At 32.5% G+C, this 27,903-nt stretch overlaps 1 protein-coding gene across 8 annotated transcripts; it reads right to left on the bottom strand.

The window, feature by feature from the left end:
* Nucleotides 1-487: 487 nt before the first annotated feature.
* LOC134273993 (interferon-induced very large GTPase 1-like) lies at nt 488-27,903 on the bottom strand. Of its 8 annotated transcripts, none has more exons than XM_062756222.1 (4): nt 27,843-27,903; nt 12,267-12,413; nt 12,107-12,174; nt 488-7,382 (listed from the first exon to the last, which is right to left on the bottom strand). In XM_062756222.1, the coding sequence occupies exon 4, from the start codon at nt 7,329-7,331 to the stop codon at nt 783-785; it is 6,549 nt and encodes a 2,182-aa protein (XP_062612206.1). In that variant the 5' UTR covers nt 7,332-7,382; nt 12,107-12,174; nt 12,267-12,413; nt 27,843-27,903; the 3' UTR covers nt 488-782. The 8 variants fall into 8 exon arrangements, with proteins under 8 accessions (XP_062612206.1, XP_062612200.1, XP_062612201.1 ...); XM_062756216.1 differs by having other exon boundaries at nt 12,107-12,177; nt 12,290-12,413; XM_062756217.1 differs by having other exon boundaries at nt 12,290-12,413.

Raw genomic sequence — 27,903 nt, 5'->3', positions numbered from 1 at the left:
GACAGAGCGTCATTCGAAGCACAGGGAAGAGTACTTTTTCGTCCTCTTGGAAGAAAAAATTCCCAAGACACAAACGTGAAAAATACATGTATATATTAATTTTACATTGAAAATGATTCAGTTAATGATTAAGACAAAAAACTTAGAATGACATAAATATAGAACAAAGAAATAAAACATGGTAAAAATTAATTGAAACCGGGGACCTTTTATATGTACATAGTGCTATTCAAAAAAGCAAAAATATAGAAAATATTAGGAAAGTGTACAATGACTTACTTTGATTACAGTGTAATGTAAGCTATTTAGATTTTTATATATTCAAGGACTACATGTGCATGAACAAACATGTGCATAGACAAGAAAAACGAGAAACAACTAGCACTACTTCTAAACTACGAAACACTATATATTTACAATGTCACATGTTGAATTCGAAAGTTTATAATCAATAGTAAAGTGATTAGTGTTTCAGCGATTTTTCAATCTTTTTCACAAATGGCACCTTAGCCAATAAAAGCGAATCTAGCTGGGTGTTTTCTTTGAATTGTTTTTCACTTAAACTACATAATGCAATTTCTTTAGAAATTCCACACCAATGTCGTGGTATAGGAGGGGGTTCTTTAGCAAAATTGAGTGCTAGGTGTTTTGAATACTTGTTAGTAAACCAGCACCAATATGTTGATCCATCTGCGTCTACTAATGGCTTTATGTCCCAGGATGGCATAAAAGTCTTATATTTTTTCAAAGGATGGCTAATGCTATAGTCTTTTGTAGGACAATTACACCACCCACCACATTGCCTGCAAAAAGAAGTTCGAATTGCATGTTTGAATCATCAACTTATCGTTTTCCTGAAGGAAGTTTCCACCCAGAGCAAAAGGCCTATGTTGAACACATCGATGTGGAATATTGTCTTTTCTCCAATGATCTGAGTCTGTGTACTGACATGGTTCTAAACATAATGGGCAGTGCTCTAAGCATCCCCACAGAGATTGAAAGACTTCTTCATATGGTTTATTTCCATCCAATTCAATATCATCAGGGTTATCTGTTGCATATGTGTTCAGGAGTTCGGCTTCGACCTTTCCTATTTGTGCTGTAAAAATCTCACAGAAAGACTTCAGATCTCTTACTTGATATTTTGAAAATAGGGAGACATACCCCCTTTCTAGTTCAAAAGAATGTACGCTTTCGCAAAAACATTGAATCCAATCTTCGAGCGTCTTTATATCTTTATCTTCTGTCGCTCTTTTAGCAATATTAGTTAGAGTCGAAACATCCCCTGACAACATTTTTTCAGCTTTTCTTGCGACAAAAGAAACCTTGTCTCCTCTGTTTTTGAAACATTCAGATCGCGTTTTTTGTCTTATCCATGTTTTCACGAAGGCTTCAGGATTCATTATGTATTCCATGTAATCATTAAAACTATCTTTTTCTGCTAATTCAATCATTATTTCTTTAATCATTTTCGATTTCATGAATGAAAAGCACTCTAGCATCTTTTCCTTCACCATTACGAACATTTTTTTCGAAATTTTTGTTTTCATCTGCTTTTTCAATTCGATGCATAGGTAATTAGAAACTATTTCTGAGTCAGCTTTTTCTTGAATTGTATCGAAGAATACCCTTTCCGCTTGTGATTTTCTTGTTTGAAGGAAAGAATATAAGTTATGCTTTTCTTCATAGCTTCTGTTCATTTCTGAAAAATTCCAAAACGAATATCTGGCAATTCGTATTGCGACTCTTATTCTATAGATATGAGTGATGCTAAACTCACGATCTTCAGAATCTATTTCCTGAAAACTCGAAGTAGCTAATTTTAAAATGCATCTGAAATGAGTTTCGTCACATTCTACATCCTGGTATCGTAGGTCATTCAAATATTTTGAAACAGAGTTAAATATCTGTTTTGTGATTGCTAACGTCTTCTGTTTATAATCTTTCGAAACGTCAAAGAATATCTTCTGAAATTTTCTCCAATGCGAGTTTACATATATGCAATCTTCATCAATATCTTTTATATCTGCCGTTAGATCAGATAGTCCAAAGCCTTCATCAGAATCATAGCTTTCAAGATCCTTTTTTAGTAATCTAGTATGAAAGGCAAACTCGTCGTGCAAAACATCCTTCATTTTGTCTAGTAACTCCTTTTGCTTTTGAGCATGTGAAGATATTGGAAAATTAGGTGCAAGCTCATTTAATGATGTCCTCCAAAGTTCCTGAAACATACTTCGTTTCTCCTCTTCTGAAATATCTTTTCCCTGTAATTGCTTTGCATAATCCGACACTTTTTCCATAATTTTTTCTTCAGATCCCATTTCATCATTCTGTAATCTTAATTTAAAATGAACAACCATCTGCTTGATTCTTTTCTCAAATTTGTTGCCGATTTTATTAGATGATTCTATAAGATCATTCAGCTTTCCATTTTTCCAGCGCACCATGTGGTCACGTAGTTCAGATTCCTCAAAAAAATTGCATAGTTCCTCCTTTTTCAAATCAACAAGTTCTTTTAATTTGTTGGTGAATTCCCCAATAAGAAAATATTCCTCTGAATCAATGGTTCTTTCTGTGCATTTATGCAATGTTTGATTCACTTTTTCAGTCCAAAACGTAAGTAACATCTTTTCAATTTCCCAATTCAAGGCTTTAAATTTTGTATTTAGAAGATTATACGCCTTACCCTCAAGACAGTTACGAAAACTAAAAACAAAGTCTTCTGCTAATATTCCTTTCCATACACTTTCAAGAAGATCACAGGTGTCATGTATGGTCGAATGACATTTTTTGTTAGAACACTGCGTCAATATATGCTCGGTAATTTTTTCTACGTTTTCACTATACTTTTGACTCACAGGTGCCATCGGTGGATGACCTTGTAAAATGTTTGGTACATGTAAAACATCCCTTTCTACATCAAATGATATGACATCATTAAAAGATGTAACGTAATCTAAATGTTCACGAATAGCAACTTCCTTAGTTACCTGGTCTAACTTTTGATACAGACGCTGCATATTAGGTTTCAATTCAATACCTTTACCCATTTTTGAAACGTTTTGATGCACAAACATGCAAGATTGACTCAACTCGATATCCTTGTTTGCTTGTCTCAAACGAATTAACGCGTGTATAACTATTTCTAATGTGTTTTCCATGCTTTCTCCAATTGTTTCCCCCATGATATTAATTATCACAGTATCAGCAAGTCCAATAGCGAGAGTGGCAAGTTTGTTATCATGTTTCGTTCTACTATAACCGTATGTAGGGGAATTTAGACCCTCCGTATCAAAAACAAAGGCATAATCAATATCAGCAATTTTTTTGGTCACAGGAATCAGATGAAGAAAGACTCCTCTCGTACATCTACCTGATCTGACGGGAAACTCTAAACCAAACATTGAATTCAACAATGTTGATTTTCCTGAACTTTGAACACCAACCACCGACAATGAAAATACCTTTTTATTCCCAATTAGTGTCTCTAATTCTTTAAACACAGCTTTCATCCAATATATTGGGATATTTACAGCATCTCCGTCCATTATTTCAAAAGGCTGACCAGAAATTAAAAGTCTCGCCACAATCTTCGGAAGTGTTTGGATGACAGACAATGTAGATAATTCAATCATGTATCCTCCCTCTAATGCACAATACGTATAGCAATCGTAGATCTGTCCGATTTCACGAAAGAAATTTTCCAGCCCAAATGAAGCATTTGACAAATTTTCCTCCGCAAGTTTGACATCAGCTTCCTTTCTTTTTCCTGCCTTAAATAGTTCGTACGTTTCTGATACACATTTAATTTTCAAGGGAAGAACCTTTCTAGACTCGCTATCCAAAATCTCCTGAAGCCATGAAAGGAAAAATATTACCTTTTCCAAATTTTCTTCAAAGCAAAGTATGTTGTTGACAAAATCAGCAATAATATTATTCTCAGAGTTGCAAACTTCTGTTTGCGTTTTTCTTATCTTTAACATAGAAGTTTTCATTTGATCAATTTCTTCTTCTGACCTGGATTTTTCCGTATTAGATAATTCTTTCTGTATCCTACTCCACTCGTGCCACAGCTGTTTTCCTTGTAATGGCAAAGCATTTGTTTTATCTACACGTCCATCGGCCACTTTTCGAATTTTTGACATTATTCCCTCAGCATCCACTCTACCTAATTCACAGCCATGTTGTGCTTCATCAACTATGATGAACTCTGGGGCCTTGTTCGCAATACTTTCAAGAATAATTTCGTAGGATGTTAACTTTAAGAATTCTTGTACTGCTCTTACAAGCTCTTTCTTTATACTCACTGCATTTTTTATTCCTTTTGTTTTTGGATCTGTTGTATGCAAGGGATGTATTCTAGACTTTGTCACATTTGCAATTTGTATGTATTCTTTCCACGTCTTAGTTATATCTCTAAGTTCAAGATAAGGAGAGTTATTTGTTATCATGATAACTTTGACATCACTTTCATGAAAGTTTCGTAGTGTATTGACTATTTTTCTGTCTTTAAGACAGGAAAATTCTACAAGGACTACTACAATATTTGACATTTGCAAGATTAATTCAGCCTGCTTTGGAAACTCTGTTACATCTCCCCTCAAGTTCAATATCAGTAGTTTTTTGTTGATATATTCACCAACTCTCTCTTTTTTCGTACTTGCATTTGTTTCCGAGGGAATATACCATGAAATTTCAATGACTCCATTGTACGCTGTGCGCTTATTTGAACCCAATGGGCACTGCCTGTGGAAAAATGTATTATGTTCAACATTTTGTTCTCTCATAAATTCATTGATGAGTTTTGATTTTGACATAAAAGACACATTCCCAACTCTTAAAAAGCAAATTGAATTAATGCGGGACCTTGCCATTGAATCTACTTGATCACCTATGAAAATGTTTCTTAAAGGCCAAAGAGAAATAATAAGTTTGTCCTCAAGGTAGGGATAAACTAAAGGAATCGCGAGTTGAACATCAGCAATTTTTTTGCAGAGTGTAGCTTTCAAAAACGGATCACAGCATAAAAAAATGCAGTGAAAAACATCTAAAGGATGCAGATTTTCATTCTCTACACCAATATCTTCGTGGTCAGAACATTCTTCATCACTATCTAAAAAACTAGTACCAGATGTTGGTGTCTTTGACAGATATTCATTCAGTACGTTCTCACGAAATTCAGTGCTACTTGAAACTATTTTTCTTAAGACAGCAAAAGAAATTTCATTAAGACGTTCAGGTTCTCTAAATGTGTTTTCGTCAATTTCAAGAACTTTCTGCAAGGTTATTTTTCCGGGATAATATTCCAAGAGGCCCATTGCCTGCATGATCTTTGATATGGCGTCTGGTGGCTTGGAAGCAGAAGGTTGTTTGGTAGAAATTCGATCAGAGTAAGGAAAAAATGGTTTTCCTTTGAAGAAATTCCAGCATAAAAGTTTTTCTTTATCATCTTCTTGGAGCTGTTGCAACTCGTTTTGGATGTCTTTTAAGCCGTCACTATCTTGCACGATTTTAATTACTGGTTCTTTTAATCTTATTTCCTCCTTTGAAATTTCTTCAATGAGGTCAGTGGTTTCATTTTTTGATCTTTCTTTTATGTTGGATAGCAATAAATTTAAGATCCACGCGTGTTGAATAACAATTGACTTAGCTGCTAGGTCATCATAAGCCTCCGAAACACTTTTGATGTGTTTTAAAAAATCTTTTATCCTTTGCACCGTCAACTGTGTTCGAAATGAACCCTCTCGATAATCAAAATCAAAAGGTATCAATGCTGAGAGAAGTAAAAGATAATCTGAGTGATAATCCTGTCTCATAACGTTGCTGATTAAAACTGAAACAGCTTTGCAAAAAACGTTTGTGAGACAAAAGTCTGGCTCTTCTTTGAAGTCTGGAAGCGAGTGTGCTATTTTGAAGATTTCGTCTTTTTCTAACCAATTTATAAGTTCTCTAACATCAGATATCTTGATATCAGGCAGTTTCCCAAATCTTCCCTGAGAACTTTTATGAAGCCATCTCAATACCTCAAACTGGTCTTGAAATTTTACTCCTCCACTATGCTTCAGTATGTTGCTAAGACATCTTTTCAGTTCAATTTCATTTTGGGCTGTTTTTACATGTTGTGTTGTCAAAAGGAGTATTTCTGATGCAGGATGATAATTTTCTAAAGTTCTTCTCCAAACATCTTCGTGCTCAAGATTAATTATTTCATTTAGTAACCGGGTCATACAAATCACGCAATTTTCTTCGCTTTCGTCACTTTTAATACTCGCAAGTTGGCTATCAATTATAATTTTTATTCTTTCATTTTCGAAAAGAACAAAATTAATTTCAGTCGATTCTGTAAGGATATTATTTTTTATGTATTCGGCTAGACGCTTTGGGTCTTCAAAAGAGTCTTCGTGTAATATAAGTTTCCAGACTGGTTCGAAATTGTGACATTTTGTTATTTCTCTGTCAATAACTGACCATGTAGAAGGGCATTCTAATAAACCACTTCTCCACTCATCATCGGATTCAACATTTTGGGGACCCCCTATATAACGTATCTGGGTGTATGTTGAAGCAGATTTCTCTTTTGTCAACATCTGCTTTGCTTGAGAATCTGAGTTCTTCCCATAACAATTTGTCTTTATATCGAATGTTGCTAAATCATCCCCACATTTTCCAGTCATTGAGCCCTGAACTTCATTAGTTTTCTTTCTCTTCAGATTTCTACTAGACCCTTCTTCAACGTTGATGGTATTTGCCAGCTTTATGCCTCCGAAATGAACAAATCCAACAATGATATGTGTTCCAAATTTATCGAAAAATTTATTACATAATGCATCTGCTTCTGATACCAGCATTAAGTAACTTTTCTCGATAGCAAGGAGCTCTTCAGTTGCAGATTTACTTAATTTGAAGTCTGCTAAACTGGATTCCCATAATGCAGTAGGAACAACAGTGCAATTCATATTGATTTCACTTTCTTTGGAGGTTGAATCCAAATCATCACTTTTGTTTTGACGTTCAAAGTTCGTAAGCACACTTAAATCTACATTTCCTTTTCCCACAGGCATACTACCTGTAAAACTAATTGCCCCATTAATTCCAAAGGTAAATAGTTTTTTTTCAAAATCTTGCATTTCCTGTCTACTTGAAATTTTTCTATCGCAATATGAATAGTTTGTTTGGGGAGACTTAAATCTAATGTCCCTTTTCAATTCCACTAATGTTTGTCTACATGCTGAGACTTCTGAAAGATTATCAAGGCAAACACCCCGCAATAAAACTCCACCAGATGCTGATTGCACCAAATCGGAAGCGCATTCTCTGTCTTTGGCGGCCATTATAGGGGTTCCTCTACATCAGTTCTCCTTTGTAGTTATGATTCCCTCTGTCTAAAGCAATGAATGGACAGTAATAATAATTAAAAAAGTTAACTTAAGCAAGATTGAAACGTAGTGCACAGGCACACAAACGCTCAACCATTTCCTTCACTCCTAACATCACCTTCCAAACCCAGATACACACTTAAACAGGTCGGAGAGAATACTCGAAATCGGGTATTATCCGTGAAATCGCGTATAATACTCGATATTAGGGTATCGTTGAATCCGCGAAATCGGGTATAGGAGGTGTAATCACCTAATAAAACTTAAACAATGGGATGGCGCATGTTGCCGAGTTAACTTTCATCTAGATACACATGTTTTCTAAAGTTATCACTAGCCAAGTAAGAATTTGGGCGTCAGGATTAATGCGCTGGGGACAACAAATACCCGTGGAGCTCAGTTCATTTCATGATCTGCACACAAAAAAGCGTTCGATTTGCTTTATATTTTACCTTATGTTGAAAGTATATGCTTCTTCCATATGTTCATTCCCAGCACAACAGAATTGCAAAGTATCAGAATTCGAGAATTTATAATAATTCCACATCACCACGACAAACATGAACAATTTGTAAATAAATCCAATTATACGGAAACACATTTCACACACCAGATATTATGCCATGTATAAAAAGGGATTGTCTACCGTATCTAATTATGCGTCATTAATTACTTTCACATTCATCTTGTGCATAAAATCAAATTTATTTTTGAATGTATAAATAATGTAATGATAAAAATGTCTAAAATTTCGGCTAAAAGAACCCTGTATCTTCTTTTTATTTACCATTCAAACATATTTGCAGAATATGTCTTCAAAATTTTAGCAGAGACAGTGAAAATTTCAGGAATACAGTTTATGAAAGAACATAACTGTTGATTGTTTAATTTCGCTAAGTCATCAATATTTTACCATTTCTTGGCGACTTCAAAAGGGGGGGGGGGGGGGGGGCTTGACCACCTCTGATAAAACAACCTCGACTGTGTTCTACATGTGTCTAAGAGACCTCTCTTTGGATGTCACGGTCGGTTAAACTCGGTCATATATTTTTTAATCGTAGGGAAGGGGGGGGGGGGGGTTACATTGTAGGTTCAAACTCGAGTACCTAACTTTTTCTTCAAACACCAAAACTTTACCCATTTTTAGCCTATACTGCGAGGTGTCTGTGGAAAGTGGAGGGGACTTAATCTATGTAAGAAGGTTCAATGTCTATACTAAGTATATATTGGGAAAAAAAGTGGGCCCCCCCCCTCCCCCCCCCTTTCCGACGCCTATGATAAAAAAAGGAAGTGGCTAAGATTTTTATGAAATTTTAATGTCCGATGAGGAATTTAATTCCCAAAAAGTAAGACAAGAGTTTCCAAGGCAATTGAACACTCCATTATTTCAGATTGTTCATTAACATGTTCATAAACGTAAAAACTATAAGAAATGTGAAAACTTGACTATGTAATTCATATTTCAATACGACTGTACCTCGATCTATATTGAGAAATTCAATGTATTTAACTTCATGAAAAGATGTACACATTTGACTTTTATTTATTACCCCCCCCCCCCCCAAAAAAAAAACAATCACGAAGATCCTGTTAATATGACTTCTTGCTCTCAATTTTCACACAAATGCCTAAAATAAAGGTAAAATAGTATATTTTGTATCGATTAAAATGCAACCCAAAAATTTACGGTGTCTTCATACTAAATTGACATTAAAAAAATATACTCAGCTTCAATTAGCTATTTTCAAGCTGTTTTGCCGTGGGTATTTATTTCATCTTATTTTATTTTCTTCTTTATAATAACGTTGGCATTCTATTATTGCAGAGATATACAATTATGACTCGCTTAAACTGTACTATCTAACTGTTAGGAGCAATTCATATTTCACGAGAAAGGGACGCCATACATTTTTCAGTAAAAATACATAACACGGCGTTAGTCGTTTAATTTCTTTAAAATTTCACGTTTTGTGAATAGTGTACAAATTAGAAAATTAAGTATATGGAATACTTTAATGGGAAATAAAGACAAACGAAGTGCAATTATTTGTTTTTAGAAATTATATTGAAAAATACTAACGCCAGTGTGTCTTCTTTGTTACCCCAGCAGTGTTTGTTGTGTGATTTAAAACTTATTTGACAACCTTATGAATTAGGTTTAATAAAAATAAATCCACAAGATACTGATGTACAAGTAACAGTAACTGGCATAAATGCTTTATTCTTTAATTTTTATAGAAAGTTGCACGGAATACCCGATTTCGCGGACTCAACGATACCCTAATATCGAGTATTATACGCGATTTCACGGATAATACCCGATTTCGAGTATTCTCTCCGACGTGTTAAACACACACAGCCATCTATTAAAAAAGAGTCATTGTCCATTGTTTTTATTTGATAAGAAAGAAAATTGAGGCAAAATATACCAAGAAATATAAATTGGCAAACGAATTCTGAATTGCATACAAAATAGCACTTTCTAGTGTACCAAAATTACCCAATAGAAAACAAGGGGACCATGGCCCACATCGCTCACCTGAGTAATTTTGGTGATGCCGTTTTTAACCAGATTTTCCATTTGTAAAATCTATTGCAGCCCCACCCTACCCCAATCCCCTTCCGGTCCTGATTTTAACAATTTAAAACTACATTTCTACAGAAAACGTCCACATAAGTTACAGCTTTTATGGTCCATTGTTTCTGGATAAGAAGATTTCTAAATATTTTCCTATATATTTCTATGTTAAGCATGGATTCCCTATTGTGGTTCCTCACTAACACCTCCCCTTGCTGGTCATGATTTGAACAATTTAGAATATACACATGCCCCAGAATGGTTCCACATGAGTTTCACTTTTATGGAACAGTGGTTCCTGAGAAAAAATATTTTAAACAGATTTGTTTTCTATATAATTGTATGTAAAACTTGGATTCCCTATTGTGGTCCCATCCTACTCACGGGGGTCGTGATTTGAACGAAATATATTTGCACAAACTCATAATGCTCCCACTAAAGTTTCAGCTTTTCTGGCACAATGGTTCTCGAGAGGAAGATTTTAAAAGATTTTTTTTCTATTTATTTCAATGTAAAACTTGGATTCCCTATTAAAATTCACACAACTCCAGAATGCTTCAACATAGCTCTCTGCTTTTCTGTTCAAATGGTTCTTGATAAGTAGAAATTTAAAGATTTTTTCTATATATTTCAATGTAAAATTTTGATTTCCTATTGTGTCCCCGCCTGGCCCCCCGGGGGTCATGATTTGAACAATTTAGAATCTTCACTACCCCAGGATGCTTCTACATAATCTTCAGTTTTTCTGGCCCATTTGGTTCCTGAGAAGATTTTGTAATTACCCCACCCTATTTTTGTCTTTTATTGATTATCATACCTTGTGAGAGGACTTTGTTTTGCACAATTTAAGTCCCCTTTTACGCAAGGGTGCATTGTGTCAGGTTTGATTAAAATTGGCCCATTGGGTCTTGAGATGAAAACGTGAAAAGTTTACAGACGGATGGCTGGCCGTCGAACGACGACGGAAAAAGGGTGATCAGAATAGCTCACATTAGCTTTCAGCTCAGACGAACTAGGGAGTAAATGCTATGAGAGCTTTGTTTCAAAAATATTTCAGAAAAAATATTTTTGGAACAACAGTTTATATTGACTACAGCCAGATAATTGGTAAAGCATGAAAAAATTATTGATTTCACAAGATTGTTCTATGGTCGACACCTTGTCAGCAAATACAGTTTATCATTGAGTTAAATGCTGACTGACTTTTTTTTTCATACTAAATGTTAGTCCATTGTGAATACACTGAATTGACAACGGATTTTTAGTTGTTTCCTGATCTTGACAAGGAGCACACGGCGGGTGTGACAGGTCAGCAGGGGATTTTCACTCCTCCATGGCACTGATGCTTTGTAGGTCTGTGTTTGCTCTGCTCCTATTTTGTATTGTTTTATGGACTTTGAGACTGAATACTGTTCGTTATCTCCATATCCTTCTCACAGTTCTAAGACTAACGTAAGACTGAGACTTCAAAAATGTTATTACTTGAAAAGAAGCATCTATTCATAACTAATAACTGGTGATGTCTCCCTTCTTAACAGGTCGTAATATTTTATTATCCTAAAGAATCTAAATTATTAAATAGAAATTAATAGTCATAGCTCTTGTGTTCTCCTGATTCCATAATAACATATAAACAATTATTAGCTCTGAGTAGGGCTGAAAGCGCCCTCGGGTGACAACACTACCAAATATGATAATTGGTGATGTCTTCCTTCTAAACAGTCCATAATATTTTTATTATCCTAAAGAATCTAAATGATTTATAAGACAGAGTAGAACATAATTTAAATAGCTCTTGTACTCCTCCGGTTCCTTACTTTAAAAAATGTCAACAGACAACTTTGACGTCACCTTTATAATTTCTTTTTTACCCATACCGCATATATATTAGTTGTTTAACTGTAAATATGAGTATATTAGTTATCTAACTATAAACATGAGTTATCTCCTTATATAACTACGACAATCTATTTTTCATCTTAAGAGAGACAACACATTTGTCACTTTTCAAGCTCGCTTGTGTTCCCTGCATATGACTGCTCTAAACCAATTAGATTGACTTTATAATTCTGAAGAATAATAGTCAGATTTATTTTATATGCTTTTAATCAAACTAAATAAAATAAATAAATCTAACCAAAAAGGTACTCACATGTCTGCTGTATTCAAAATGGGACCACTAAAGTGATAAATATACTTTTCATAAAGTCTGGCTTCTTTCTGCTTAAAAAAAAATACAAGACATGTTCATCTAATAGATTTGTAACTCATACTTTGTTGATGAAGTGAGATATACTAAGGACTTGCAATACTTTAAAAATACTGCTGTTCTTACAGGACACACATTGGGACGCTAGCTCAAAGGGGACGTATCGGACGCAGAAGCACTAGTCTAGGGCGTTTGCTTTCGTGATTGGCAGGTACCGGGCTCCGTTCACATTCCTATTGGAGCGTCGCACCTTAAACATTAACATAGGTTATGATCATAATTACCCACAAAAATTCAAAATATAGTATCTGATGTACGAGAAAGAGATACACAATATCAAATAGTAACAATAATAATAACTAGATACGATCTCGTTGCGAGCAACGAGTGGGTCTTCCGTCCGATTCTTAACAAGATGAGATAAGTTTTTGATTGAGATTTTTATACTAAAATAATAATTTCTCAGAGGTCAAATAGAGTGAGATTTAAAAGATTTAAATTTTTTTAAAAAAATTTAATTGCTTTCAATTGTAAAATTAAGTACTATATTTGTATTGTGAGCTATAATGAACATCATACAATGTGTTTTGAAACCTCTCAAGGGTCAAATAGAGTGAGATTTAAACGATTTAAATTTTTCAAAAAATTTAAATTGCTTCCAAATGTAAAAACAAGTACTATATGTGTATTTTGTCAGATAGAGAACATCATACAATGTGTTTTGAAACCTCTCCGAGGTCAAATAGAGTGAGATTTAAACGATTTAAATTTTTCAAAAAATTTTAATTTACTTTTAAATGTAAAATTAAGTACTATATATGTATTGTGACAGATAGTGAAAATCATGCAATGTGTTTTGAAACCTCTCAAGGGTCAAAAAGAGTGAGATTTAAACGATTTAAATTTTTCAAAAAATTTAAATTGCTTCCAAATGTAAAATCAAGTACCATATATGTATTGTGACAAATAGTGAACATCATACAATGTGTTTTGAAACCTCTCAGAGGTCAAATAGAGTGAGATTTAAACGATTTAAATTTTTCAAAAAAATTAAATTGCTTCCAAATGTAAAATAAAGTACTATATTTGTATTGTGAGATATAGAGAACATCTTACAATGTGGTTTGAAACCTCTCAAGGGTCAAATAGAGTGAAATTTAAACGATTTAAATTTTTCAAAAAATTTAAATTGCTTCCAAATGTAAAATCAAGTACGATATGTGTATTTTGTCAGATAGAGAACATCATACAATGTGTTTTGAAACCTCTCCGAGGTCAAATAGAGTGAGATTTAAACGATTTAAATTTTTCAAAAAATTTAAATTACTTCTAAATGTAAAATTAAATACTATATATGTATTGTGATAGATAGTGAAAATCATGCAATGTGTTTTGAAACCTCTCAAGGGTCATATAGAGTGAGATTTAAACGATTTAAATTTTTCAAAAAATTTAAGTTGCTTCCAAATGTAAAATCAAGTACCATATATGTATTGTGACAAATAGTGAACATCATACAATGTGTTTTGAGACCTCTCAGAGGTCAAATAGAGTGAGATTTAAACGATTTAAAATTTTCAAAAAATTTAAATTGCTTCCAAATGTAAAATCAAGTACTATATTTGTATTGTGAGATATAGAGAACATCATACAATGTGGTTTGAAACCTCTCAAGGGTCAAATAGAGTGAGATTTAAACGATTTAATTTTTTCAAAAAATTAAAATTGCTTTCAAATGTAAAAACAAGTACTAAATATGTATTGTGACAGATAGAGAACATCATACAATGTGTTTTGAAACCTCTCAGAGGTCAAATAGAGTGAAATTTAAACGATTTAAATTTTTCAAAAAGTTTAAATTGCTTCCAAATGTAAAATCAAGTACGTTATTTGTATTGTGAGATATAGAGAACATCATACAATGTGTTTTGAAACCCCTCAGAGGTCAAATAGAGTGAAATTTAAACAATTTAAATTTTTCAAAAAGTTTAAAGTGCTTCCAAATGTAAAATCAAGTATGTTATCTGTATTGTGAGATATAGAGAGCATCATACAATGTGTTTTGAAACCCCTCAGAGGTCAAATAGAGTGAAATTTAAACGATTTAAATTTTTCAAAAAGTTTAAATTGCTTCCAAATGTAAAATCAAGTACTATTTATGTATTGTGACGAATAGAGAACATCATACAATATGTTTTGAAACCTCTCAAAGGTCAAATAGAGTGAGATTTAAACGATTTAAATTTTTCAAAAAGTTTAAATTGCTTCTAAATGTAAAATCAAGTATGTTATCTGTATTGTGAGATATAGAGAGCATCATACAATGTGTTTTGAAACCCCTCAGAGGTCAAATAGAGTGAAATTTAAACAATTTAAATTTTTCAAAAAGTTTAAAGTGCTTCCAAATGTAAAATCAAGTATGTTATCTGTATTGTGAGATATAGAGAGCATCATACAATGTGTTTTGAAACCCCTCAGAGGTCAAATAGAGTGAAATTTAAACGATTTAAATTTTTCAAAAAGTTAAAATTGCTTCCAAATGTAAAATCAAGTACTTTATCGGTATTGTGAGATATAGAGAACATCATACAATGTGTTTTGAAACCTCTCAAGGGTCAAATAGAGTGAGATTTAAACGATTTAAAATTTTCAAAAAATTTAAATTGCTTTCAAATGTAAAATCAAGTACTACATATGTATTGTGACAGATAGAGAACATCATACAATGTGTTTTGAAACCTCTCAGAGGTCAAATAGAGTGAGATTTAAACGATTTAAATTTTTCAAAAAATTTAAATTGCTTTCAAATGTAAAATCAAGTACTACATATGTATTGTGACAGATAGAGAACATCATACAATGTGTTTTGAAACCTCTCAGAGGTCAAATAGAGTGAGATTTAAACGATTTAAATTTTTCAAAAAATTTAAATTGCTTCCAAATGTAAAATCAAGCGCTATTACAGGTTTTAAAACACATTGTCTAATGTTGTCTATCTGTCAAAATACACATGTTGTGCATATTGTTACATTTGTAAGCAATTAAATTTTTTGAAAAATTTAAATCGTTTAAATCTTTATCAATTTGACCTTTGTGAAATTTCAAAATATATTTTATGGTGTTCTCCATCTGTCAAAATACAGATTTCATATTCAAATTTTTAATTGAATGAAATTTAAATTTTTTGAAAAATTTAAATCGTTTAAAACTTGCTTTATTTGACCAGTGAGATATTTCAAAACACATTGTATGATGTTCTCCATCTGTCAAAATACAGATTTCATCTTCGATTTTTTATTTGGATGAAATTTAAATTTTTTGAAAAATTTAAATCGTTTAAATCTCGCTTTATTCGCCCTCTGAGAGGTTTCAAAACACTTTGTATAATGATCTTCATCTGTCAAAATACAGATATAGTATTTGATTTTACATTTCAAAGCAATTTAAATTTTTTGAAAAATTTAAATCGTTTAAATCTCCCTCTATTTGACCTTTGAGATATTTCAAAACATACTGTATGATGTTCTCCATATAACAGAGTACAAATTTGGTACTCAATTTTACATTTAGAAACCATTTAAATTTTTTGAAGAATTTAAATCGTTTAAATTTTCCTCTATTTGACCTTTGAATGATTTTAAAACACATTATATGATATTCTCCATCTGTCAAAATACAGATGTAGCAATTGATTTTACATTTGGCAGAAATTAAAATTTTTCGAAAAATTTAAATCGTTTAAATCAAAGTCTATTTGACATTGAACGATTTTAAAACACATCGATTGTTGTTCTTCATCTGTCAAAAGACAAATATAGTACTCAGTTTTACATCTGGGAGCAATTTAAATTTTTTGAAAAATTTTAATCGTTTAAATCTCACTCTATTCGACCTTTGCGAGATTTCAAAACACTTTGTATGATGTTCTCCATCTGTCAAAATACAGATTTCATCTTCGATTTTTTATTTGGATGAAATTTAAATTTTTTGAAAAATTTAAATCGTTTAAATCTCGCTTTATTCGCCCTCTGAGGGGTTTCAAAACACTTTGTATAATGATCTTCATCTGTCAAAATACAGATATAGTATTTGATTTTACATTTCAAAGCAATTTAAATTTTTTGAAAAATTTAAATCGTTTAAATCTCCCTCTATTTGACCTTTGAGATATTTCAAAACATACTGTATGATGTTCTCCATATAACAGAGTACAAATTTGGTACTCAATTTTACATTTAGAAACCATTTAAATTTTTTGAAGAATTTAAATCGTTTAAATTTTCCTCTATTTGACCTTTGAATGATTTTAAAACACATTATATGATATTCTCCATCTGTCAAAATACAGATGTAGCAATTGATTTTACATTTGGCAGAAATTAAAATTTTTCGAAAAATTTAAATCGTTTAAATCAAAGTCTATTTGACATTGAACGATTTTAAAACACATCGATTGTTGTTCTTCATCTGTCAAAAGACAAATATAGTACTCAGTTTTACATCTGGGAGCAATTTAAATTTTTTGAAAAATTTTAATCGTTTAAATCTCACTCTATTCGACCTTTGCAAGATTTCAAAACACTTTGTATGATGTTCTACATCTGTGAAAATAAAAATGTAATACTTAATTTTACATTTGGAATCAATTTTAAATTTTTTGAAAAATTTTAATCGTCTAATTCTCACTCTGTTTGACCTTTGAAAGATTTCAAAACACGTTGTATAATGTTCTCTATCTGTCAAAATACAATTATAGTACTTGATTTGACATATGAAAACAATTTAAATTTTTTTGAAAATTTAAAATCGTTTAAATTTCACTTTATTAGAAGTTAGAGGATTTCAAAAAACCTTATATATTGTTCTCGATCTTTTAAATACGGATATAGTCCATGTTTAAACAATTAAGAGCCATTTAATTTTTTTGAAAGATTTAAATCGATTTGATTTAACTCTATTTGACCTTTGAACGATCTCAAAACACATGGACTTATGTTCTCCATCTTATAAAATACATAAAAGTCCTTTCTTCACATTTGGATGCAATTTAAGTTTTTTGAAAAAAAAAATTGAATAGATAAAATCTCACGCTTTTGACCTTATTCGAGAATTTCCCAATAAATTGTGTAATATTTCTTGAAATCGAAGTATGTAGGCCAAAGATCGAAGAGTTGGTTCAGCCGCACTGACCGCAAGCGTCCTTGATAATTAGTTTGACATGTTCTGTCAAAACAATATGCTAACATACCTGCGTTCATAGTTTCTTTACCATTGCATTTACAATATAAAAAAATATACCTTTGGAAAGCTCTTAAAAAGATCTATTTGATGAATTAAAAATTTTTAAAATCGGTCAAGAAATGAAAGAGAAATGACTTTTTACAGAAATCAAACGATATCCACCAAAGATCAAAGAGCTCCGAAGAGCGCGGTCATCTGCAAATGTCCTTGATAATGAATTTGACATGTCCTGTCAAAATGAAGGTATAACTTACCTGAGCTTATATTTTCTTTATTAGTACACGTACAATAAAAAGAAAGATATCGTTGGAAAGGTCTTGAAAAGATCTATTTGATGGTACAAAAATATTTGAAATCGGTCAATAAATGAAAGTGTTATGATTTTTTAAAAGAAAATTTGTAAGAGTACACTTGCACTCAAGTGTCCTAAACACACCTGAGCGTATATATTGTTTATTATTGTACTCAAACACAAAACAAATACATTTTTGGAAAGCTCTTGCCAAGATCTATCTGATGGTATAAGAAATTTGAAAATTGGAACAAAAATTTTTTTTGAAAAATTTTAATTTAAAATTGAAAAAAATTAAAACGTCTTCCTAAAATTTCAAAACTCATTTGCACATGCCAGGATTACATTTAATCATTCCTGAAAATTTCAAATCTCTATTTTGCGTGGTTTTTTCAGAATATGACATACCAGCATTGCAGCAAAACGTCATAAATACGTCATATTTAGCGAACGGAAGTAAATTGATAAAAAATGAAAAAATATTTTCAAGAAAACATTGTTCCCTATCATCTCTAAAAGTTTGACAAAAATTCATTGAACCGTCACTGTGATACTGGTGTAGGAAAAAATATCATTATCCCCTTTTTGTCCCTTAATACGTAATATATGACGTCAGCAGTATAATATATAGTTGAAGATTTTTAAGAGGAACATTTTTGTTTCTATAAATAATGACAAAATATCGATCGTTTAAGAGTTATACAACAAATTGTTCGGGGTCCTTTTTATCCCTAATTTGATGAGTCAGCACTTTTTGATTGACATCATTTGAAAGAACTTGACATTTTGCACAAATATTGTTCAGTATCTCTTAACAAAATGACTATACTTTTAAAGATATGATACAAAATGTCTCGAAAATTCACTCTTGATTTGTTTCCTAACTTTCAACCCTTGGCCGTTTCCATACTACACATTTTCCGAAAAATTGGAAACCTTGTTGCAACATGGGAACATGTCCTCTATTATCACAAAAAATTTCAGTGCTCCAGCTTTAACCGTTTTCGAGTTCTATCGCAGACAAAGAGGTCCTCAAAATTTTGATTAAAGGGCAATAACTCTCGACCGGAAGTGATTTTTAAAAAAAAATGAAAAAAACGTATAAGGTTTAGATAAAGTTACACCTTTCTTGAAATTTTCAAGTAAATCGGTCGAGCCATCTCCGAGAAATCTTCTGCACAAAAATTGTAAAGAAAAAAAAGGAAGAATAATAATAACTAGATACGATCTCGTTGCGAGCAACGAGTGGGTCTTCCGTCCAATTCTTGATGAGATGAGATAAGATTTTGATTGCGATTTTCACTCTAAAATAATGATTTACCACAATCTGTAAAAAGACATTGAACATTAAAGACTTAAAAAAATCTGCCTTTTGCCCCTAACGGCCCCTAATTTTAGGAATCAGCCCTTTTTATTCATATCATCATAAAGATCTTAAGATTTTGAACATTTTGTGTTCAACAATTATTCAGAAATTCTTTTTCGTTTTTGAGCTATTAGCAAAAGAAATATTTAGGGGCCAACCGTTCAACTCCTTAATGGGGACGTTAAGCAGAAAATGAAAGGTTGCATACTGTTCAGAACATTTTGTGTTGTTTTGAATATCATTTGTTCAATGCTGCTTATCAAAATATTTCTCCCTTTCGAGATATAAAGCATCAAAGATTTAGCATTCTGGCCCCTTGTGGCCCCTAATTACCGGGGTATGTACCATACGACATAAAAACCATAATATATAGTTGTAGATGGTTGAGATAAACATCTTTGCTTCAGTAATGTATTACAAAATATTAACTGATAAAGAGTTATCGATTGAAGACTTTTGGCCCCTCTTGGCCCCTAATTCGAGTGCCCAGCCCCTTTTTCGGGATCTCTTCTTAAAGATCTTAAGATTTTGAACATGTTGTGTTCAACAACTATTCAGAAATTCTTTTTCGTTTTTGAGCTATTAGCAAAAGAAATATTTAGGGGCCAACCCTTCAACTCCTTAAAGGGGATGTTTAGCAAAAAATGAAAGGTTGCATACTGTTCAGAACATTATTTTGAACAGCTTTTGTTCAATATTGCTTATCAAAATATTTCTCCCTTTCGAGATATAAAGCATCAAAGATTTAGCATTCTGGCCCCTTGTGGCCCCTAATTATGTACCATACGACATAAAAACCATAATATATAGTTGTAGATGGTTGAGATAAACATCTTTGCTTCAGTAATGTATAATAAAATATTGACTGATAAAGAGTTATTGAATAAAAACTGTTGGCCCCTTTCAGCCCTTAATTTGATGAGTCAGCACATTTTTCTTGATATCATATTAAAGATCTTGATATTTTGCACAAATGTTGTTCAGTATGTTTTAACAAAATATTTATATTTTAAAAGATATGATACAAAATGTCTCAAAAAATCACTCATAAAATGCGTCCTAAATTTTGACCCCTACCGAGCTTCCATACTAGGCACTTCCGGAAAATATCCTGACCATGTTGCAACATGGCAACATGTCCTCTATCATCACTAAAAATTTCACCTTTCTAGAGTGAGCCGTTTTTGAGTTCCATCACAGACAAGGAGGACCTCTAAATTTCGATCAAAGGGCGATAACTCCCGACCGGAAGTGAATTTCAAAAAAATGATTTGCCGGAATTAACTTCAGATGACAACGCATCGACTGTGAAAATTTGAAGCAAATCGAACGAGACATCTCCGAGAAATCTTCTGCACAAATTTTGTAAGAAGAAAAAAGAATAAAAATAATAATAATAATAAAGGTAAAAAAGAAACCGAAGAATAATAGAAGGGTCTTCCGCTGAAGACGGAAGACCCTAACTAGATACGATCTCGTTGCGAGCAACGAGTGGGTCTTCCGTCCAATTCTTGATGAGATGAGATGAGATTTTGATTGCGATTTTCATTCTAAAATAATGATTTACCACAATCTGTAAAAAGACATTGAACATTAAAAACTAAAAAAATCGGCTTTTGGCCCCTAACGGCCCCTAATTTAAGGAATCGGCCCTTTTTATTCATATCATCTTAAAGCTCTAAATATTTTAAACATTTTTTGCTCAACAACTATTCAGGAATTCTTTTTTTGTTTTTGAGCTATTAGCAAAAGAAATATTTAGGGGCCAACCCTTTAACTCCTTAATGGGGACGTTAAGCAAAAAATGAAAGGTTGCATATTATTCAGGACATTATTTTGAACATCTTTTGTTCAATATTGCTTATCAAAATATTTCTCCCTTTCGAGATATAAATCATCAAAGATTTAGCATTCTGGCCCCTTTTGGCCCCTAATTATGTACCATACGACATAAAAACCATAATACATAGTTGTAGAAGGTTGAGATAAACATCTTTGCTTCAGTAATGTATTACAAAATATTAACTGATAAAGAGTGATCGAAAAAAGACTTTTGGCCCCTCTTGGCCCCTTATTTAAGTGCCCAGCCCCTTTTTCGGGATCTCATCTTATAGATCTTAAGATTTTGAACATTTTGTGTTCATCAAATGTTCAGAAATTCTTTTTCGTTTTTGAGCTATTCGCAAAAGAAATATTTAAGGGCCAACCCTTCAACTCCTTAATGGGGATGTTTAGTAAAAAATGAAAGGTTGCATATTATTAAGGACATTATTTTGAACATCTTTTGTTCAATATTGCTTATCAAAATATCTCTCCCTTTCGAGATATAAAGCATCACAGATTTAGCATTCTGGCCCCTTGTGGCCCCTAATTATGAACCATATGACATAAAAATCATAATATTTAGATGTAGATGGTTGAGATGAACATCTTTTCTTCAATATTGTATTACAAAATATTAACTGATAAAGAGTTATCGATTGAAGACTTTTGGCCCCTCTTGGCCCCTAATTTGAGTGCCCAGCCCCTTTTTTAATATATCATCTTAAAGCTCTTAAGATTTTTAACATTTTGTGTTCAACAACTGTTTAGAAATTCCTTATCGTTTTTGAGCTATTAGCAAAAGAAATATTTAGGGGCCAACCCTTTAACTCCTTAATGGGGCCGTTTAGCAAAAAATGAAAGGTAGCATATTGTTCAGAACATTATTTTGAACATCTTTTGTTCAATATTGCTTATCAAAATATTTCTCCATTTCGAGATATAAAGCATCAAAGATTAAGCATTCTGGCCCCTTGTGGCCCCTAATTATGAACCATACGACATAAAAATCATAATATTTAGATGTAGATGGTTGAGATGAACATCTTTGCTTCAGTAATGTATTACAAAATATTAACTGATAAAGAGTTATCGATTGAAGACTTGTGGCCCCTTTTGGCCCCTAATTTGAGTGCCCAGCCCCTTTTTCAGGATCTCATCTTAAAGCTCTTAAGATTTTGACCATTTTGTGTTCAACAACTGTTCAGAAATTCCTTATCGTTTTTGAGCTATTAGCAAAAGAAATATTTAGGTGCCAATCCTTTAACTCCTTTATGGGGCCGTTTAGCAAAAAATGAAAGGTAGCATATTGTTCAGAACATTATTTTGAACATCTTTTGTTCAATATTGTTTATCAAAATATTTCTCCATTTCGAGATATAAAGCATCAAAGATTTAGCATTCTGGCCCCTTGTGGCCCCTAATTATGAACCATATGACATAAAAATCATTATATAAAGTTGTAAGTGGCTGAGATGAACATTTTTGCTTCAGTAATGTATTACAAAATATTGACTTTCAAAGAGTTATTGAAAAAAAACTGTTGGCCCCTTTCAGCCCTTAATTTGATGAGTCAGCACATTTTTCTTGATATCATATGAAAGATCTTGATTTTTTGCACAAATCATGTTCAGAATGATTTAGCAAAATATTTATATTTTAAAAGATATGATACAAAATGTCTCAAAAAATCACTCATAAAACGTGTCCTAAATTTTGACCCCTACCGAGCTTCCATACTAGGCACTTCCGGAAAATATCCTGACCCAGGTGCAACGTGGCAACATGTCCTCTATCATCAGTAAAAATTTCAGCTTTCTAGCTTGAGCCGTTTTTGAGTTCCATCACAGACAAGGAGGTCCTCCAAATTTTGATCAAAGGGCGATAACTCCCGACCGGAAGTGAATTTCCAAAAAATAATTTGCCGGAATTAACTTCAGATGACAACGCATCGACCGTGAAAATTTTACGCAAATCGAACGAGCCATCTCCGAGAAATCTTCTGCACAAATTTTGTAAGAAGAAAAAAGAATAAAAATAATAATAATAATAATAACTAGATACGATCTCGTTGCGAGCAACGAGTGGGTCTTCCGTCCGATTCTTGATAAGATGAGATGAGATTTTGATTGAGAATTTCATTCTAAAATAATGATAAAAATTTTGAAGAAGAACGATTTTGCCTCTATAATCTGTAAACAGACATTGAACATAAAGACTTTAAAAGTCGACTTTTGCCCCTCACGGCCCCTAATATTAAGGATTAGCCCTTTTTCTTCATATCATCTTAAAGCCCTCAGGATTTTGAACACTTTTCGTTCAACAACTATTTAGAGATTCTCTTTCGTTTTCGAGTTATTTGAAAAAGAAATATTTAGGGGCCAACCTTTCAACTCCTTAATGGGGACATTTAGCGAAAAATGAAAGGTTGAATATTGTTCAAAACATTATTTTGAACATCTTTTGTTCAATACTACTAATAAAAATATTTCAAACGTCTGAGATATAAAGCGTCAAAGATTAAGCATTCTGGCCCCTTGTGGCCCCTTATTATGCACCATACGACATTCAAAAAATAATAAATAGTTTTAGATTGTTGAGATAAACATCATTGCTTCAGTAATGTTTAACAAAATATTGACTGCTAAAGAGTTATCGATTAAAGATTTTTGGCCCCTCTCAGCCCTTAATTTGAGTGTCCAGCCCCTTTTTTCTCGTTTCATCTTAAAGCTGTCAGGATTTTGAACACTTTTTGTTCAACAACTATTTAGAGATTCTCTTTCATTTTCGAGTTATTTGCAAAAGAAATATTTAGGGGCCACCCCTTCAACTCCTTAAAGGGGACGTATAGCGAAAAACTAAAGGTTGCATATTCTTCAGAACATTATTTTGAACATCTTTTGTTCAATATTACTTATCAAAATATTTCAAGCTTTTGAGATATAAAGCGTCAAAGATTTAGCATTCTGGCCCCTTGTGGCCCCTAATTATGTATCATACGACATAAAAATCATAATATATAGTTGTAGATTGTTGAAATAAACATTCTTGCTTCAGTAATGTATAACAAAATATTAACTGCTTAAGAGTTATCGATTAAAGACTTTTGGCCCCTCTCAGCCCCTAATTTGAGTGCCCAGCCCCTTTTCCTTGATCTTTTCTAAAAGCTCTCAGGATTTTGAACACTTTTTGTTTAACAACTATTCAGAGATTCTTTTTCGTTTTCGAGTTATTTGAAAAAGAAATATTTAGGGGCCAACCCTTCAACTCCTTAAATGGGACGTATAGCGAAAAACTAAAGGTTGTATGTTGTTCAAAACATTATTTTGAACATCTTTTGTTCAATACTACTTATCAAAATATTTCCCACTTTTGAGATATAAAGCGTCAAAGATTTAGCGTTCTGGCCCCCTGTGGCCCCTAATTATGTAACAGACGACATAAAAATTATGATATGCAGTTGTAGATTGTTGAGATTAACATTTTTGCTTCTGTAATGTCTAACAAAATATTGACCGATCAAGAGTTATCGAAAAAAGACTTTTGGCCCCTATTGGCCCTTATTGTGATGAGTCAGCACTTTTTTCTTGATATCATATTAAAGATCTTGTCATTTTGCACAAATTATGTTCATTATGTTTTGACAAAATAATCATACTTTAAAAGATATGATGCAAAATGTCTCAAAAAATCAGTCGTGATTCGTGTCCTAAATTTTGACCCCTACCGAGCTTCCATACTAGGCACTTCCGGAAAATTTCCTGACCATGTTGCAATATGGCAACATGTCCTCTATCATCCCTGAAAAAATCAGCTTTCTAGCTTGAGCCGTTTTTGAGTTCCATCACAGACATGGAGGTCATCAAAATTTTGATTAAAGGGCGATTACTCTCGACCGGAAGTGAATTTCAAAAAAATGAAAAATTAGTATAAGGTTTAGATAAAGATACACCTTCTCCGCAAATTTCACGTAAATCGGTCGAGTCATCTCCGAGAAATCTTCTGCACAAAAATTGTAAAGAAAAAAAAAATAATAAAAGTGAAAAAGAAACAATAGAATAATAGTAGGGTCTTCCGTTGGAGACGGAAGACCCTAATAAAGGTAAAAAAGAAACCGAAGAATAATAGAAGGGTCTTCCGCTGAAGACGGAAGACCCTAATAAAAGTGAAAAAGAAACAATAGAATAATAGAAGGGTCTTCCGCTGAGACGGAAGACCCTAATAAGAATTAATTATTAATAAATTTGCTCAAGTATCGTCTCTCAGTGGGCCTATTTTGTTCATCGGAACCGTCTGCTTTGCCGCTGTTTGGTTTTTGTTTACTTTATACTGTGCAGCAGTGCTATTTATAATAAAACAGTCGATCACGGTGCCTACAACCGGGCTTTGCTTTCGGCAAATCCCGACTAAAAAGGTAACATTTGCATAGATAATATAATATTAAATTATTTCCTTTGTTTCCTCAGAGACAGAGACTTCGCTTTTTTGTTTACAGGTGAGAGCTAATCCTAACCTACGTTGTATTGTTCCAAGTGTACAGATGAAGAAATAACTCCGTATTGACTGCGTAATTATTTTCAGTGATCGTGTACAAGTATTACACGCCCTCGGGTGAGAGATCTAAGAAAATCATGCACCAGGTTCATTGAAATATTTTCAGAGGTGGGGAACTTCAAAATACAAGACTAGAAATTCTTAAGACTATTCTTTGTTAAAATTTATTTAAGAATTATTTGACAAATCCTGTATTCATAATACTGTATGACGACGGATTGCCCTTAGTCTTAGAACAAGGGAGACAACTTCAATTTTCTTTTGAATTGCATACACAACAAATAGCTAAAAACATAAAATATTTTTCATATGCAAAAAAAAAAAAAAAAAAAAAAAAAAAAATTAAATTAAAAAAAAATGATAATAATGAACATTATTGTGACAAGATTGATATATAAATGTATTTAAGTTTTGATAATTTTACAAATTGCTTATTAGGAAAAGATTAATAAGTTGCAAAGGTAGTGGCGACCTTTTAACTTTTTATTCAATTAGATATTTTCTACATGATTGTATTTCATCCCACTAATGTATCTAGAATTAATTGTGCATGGTAAAAACAAGATGTGGTTGTGAATCATTGTTCACCCGGCGGCAACAAAGTTCGAAAAAGATATTTTAGCATATAGGTCACAGTCAAGGTCAGATGGTCATTGACCTCTGTGTTATTTGAAAGAACTTCATTAGTGAAGTAAGCATACCAAATATAAAGTCTCTATCTTTCATGGTTCAAAAGTTTAACAAAGGTTAAGGTTTGCAGACAAACAGACAAAAAGACAGGATAAAACAATATGCGTCCCAAACCTTTCCATCCGGGTGCATAAAAATAACCCCCATATTGAATTCTACCGAAAACAGAGGTCGACTTAACCTGTTATAGGTGCTTAAGTAATATACCAATGTACAATGGTAAATGATTGGCAGTTCTTTTTTTTATATCAGCAAAGTATATTTAATTTTAGGAAATATGTTAATGACAAGTGTTATTGGCAAAATATTATTTAACTTCCAATTTATTTCATTTTGTCAACTAGATAAAATAATGCCATATTTTCAGAAGGTAAAACCGTAACTATTTATCGTTATAGCATGTACTTCACCAGTCCCCGGGATCATGAGACATCTTTAGCTTTAATCAAAATCTCTATATTGTTTTTAAATGTTATAGAAGTCAAACTAGACTTTACTGTAAAATTACATATTTTCGAGAGGTTTTCGTGGTTTGAAGAAAATGTATTGGTTCATGGGGATATGATTTCGTGGTTGAAGAACTGATCCATAGAACTAGATTTGCAAAATTGCATTTCGTGATGGACATAAATTCATTTGTGTTTTTCAATATTGCTTCACAAAAGTCGTTTTTTTTTTTTTTTTTTTTTTTTTTTTTTAAATTTATAGATCAATTCAATAGTTAATAAATAGTTAACAGGGATGAAGGATATGGAGATAAGGAAAAGTATTCAATCTCAAAGTCCATAAAACAATACAATATAGGAGCAGAGCAAACACGGGCCTCCAAAACATCAGAGGTGAGATTAGGTGCCATGGATGAGCGAGCATCCCCTGTCGACCGGTCACATCCGCTTTGTGCTTCATGTCATGATTGTCATGAATGACGGGAAAATCCGTCATCATTTCAGTGTATAAATAATGGACTAACAATAAGTATGAAAAACGTCAGCCAGTATTTGACTCAATGATAAATTGTATTTGCTGGCAAGGTCATGATATCAACCATAGAACTTACGAAATGATTTCTTTAAACGTACGAGACTGCTGATAGTCTTGTTTTGTCTCATCAACTTGCTTGTTTGCCTCGTTTTAGAAATAGTTCATACGTAGAGTATGCTGTAGCGTATCGAATCAACTGAGATATGTAAACTTCGTATGCAGGTGTTGAAGATATGTAGGTAATCAAATATTTTTTGCAGGTCTAAGTCTGCCTCAAGTTCCGTGGGCCAGAGTACAAGAGACACAATCTTATAAAACGTTTTTTTAATTTGAAAGTCAAAATCTTATTGTACATTGAAAAAAGAAATGAGATTGTCATTCAACAAAATAATTACATACGACATACACGTACGAGCGTATATTATCATTAATCATCTGCATATGTATGAAAATACTAATTCTGTTAAAATTTTTGAAATCATTCCAATAAATTTATAGATATTTTGTTAAGCATTTGTACGAAGTAAAAATAAGACAATATATTACTTATGAACAAACGAACGGCATTGATTGATAAAATATAGAATTCAGAGGGTATGCTGCCAAAAGTATATGCAACACGATCATTACTATAGATATAAATTAGTTGAGTTTCATCTTGTATCAAACACATTTGTGCAATATAAATATAATATGATTTTTTCTATTTTCAAATATTAATGAAAGTTACTTACTGCATTGTTCTGTTTTCAGTACAACGAATTGCCGAAACTGAATACTTCAAGAACAAATGAG

This window comes from Saccostrea cucullata, unplaced genomic scaffold (genome assembly GCF_032062105.1).
Source record: "Saccostrea cucullata isolate Sc308-1 unplaced genomic scaffold, CSIRO_AGI_Scuc_v1 ctg2332, whole genome shotgun sequence".
NCBI lineage: Eukaryota > Metazoa > Mollusca > Bivalvia > Ostreida > Ostreidae > Saccostrea > Saccostrea cuccullata.
The sequence above is the reverse complement of the archived record's forward strand: the minus strand, read 5'-3'. Positions and strand labels throughout refer to the sequence as shown.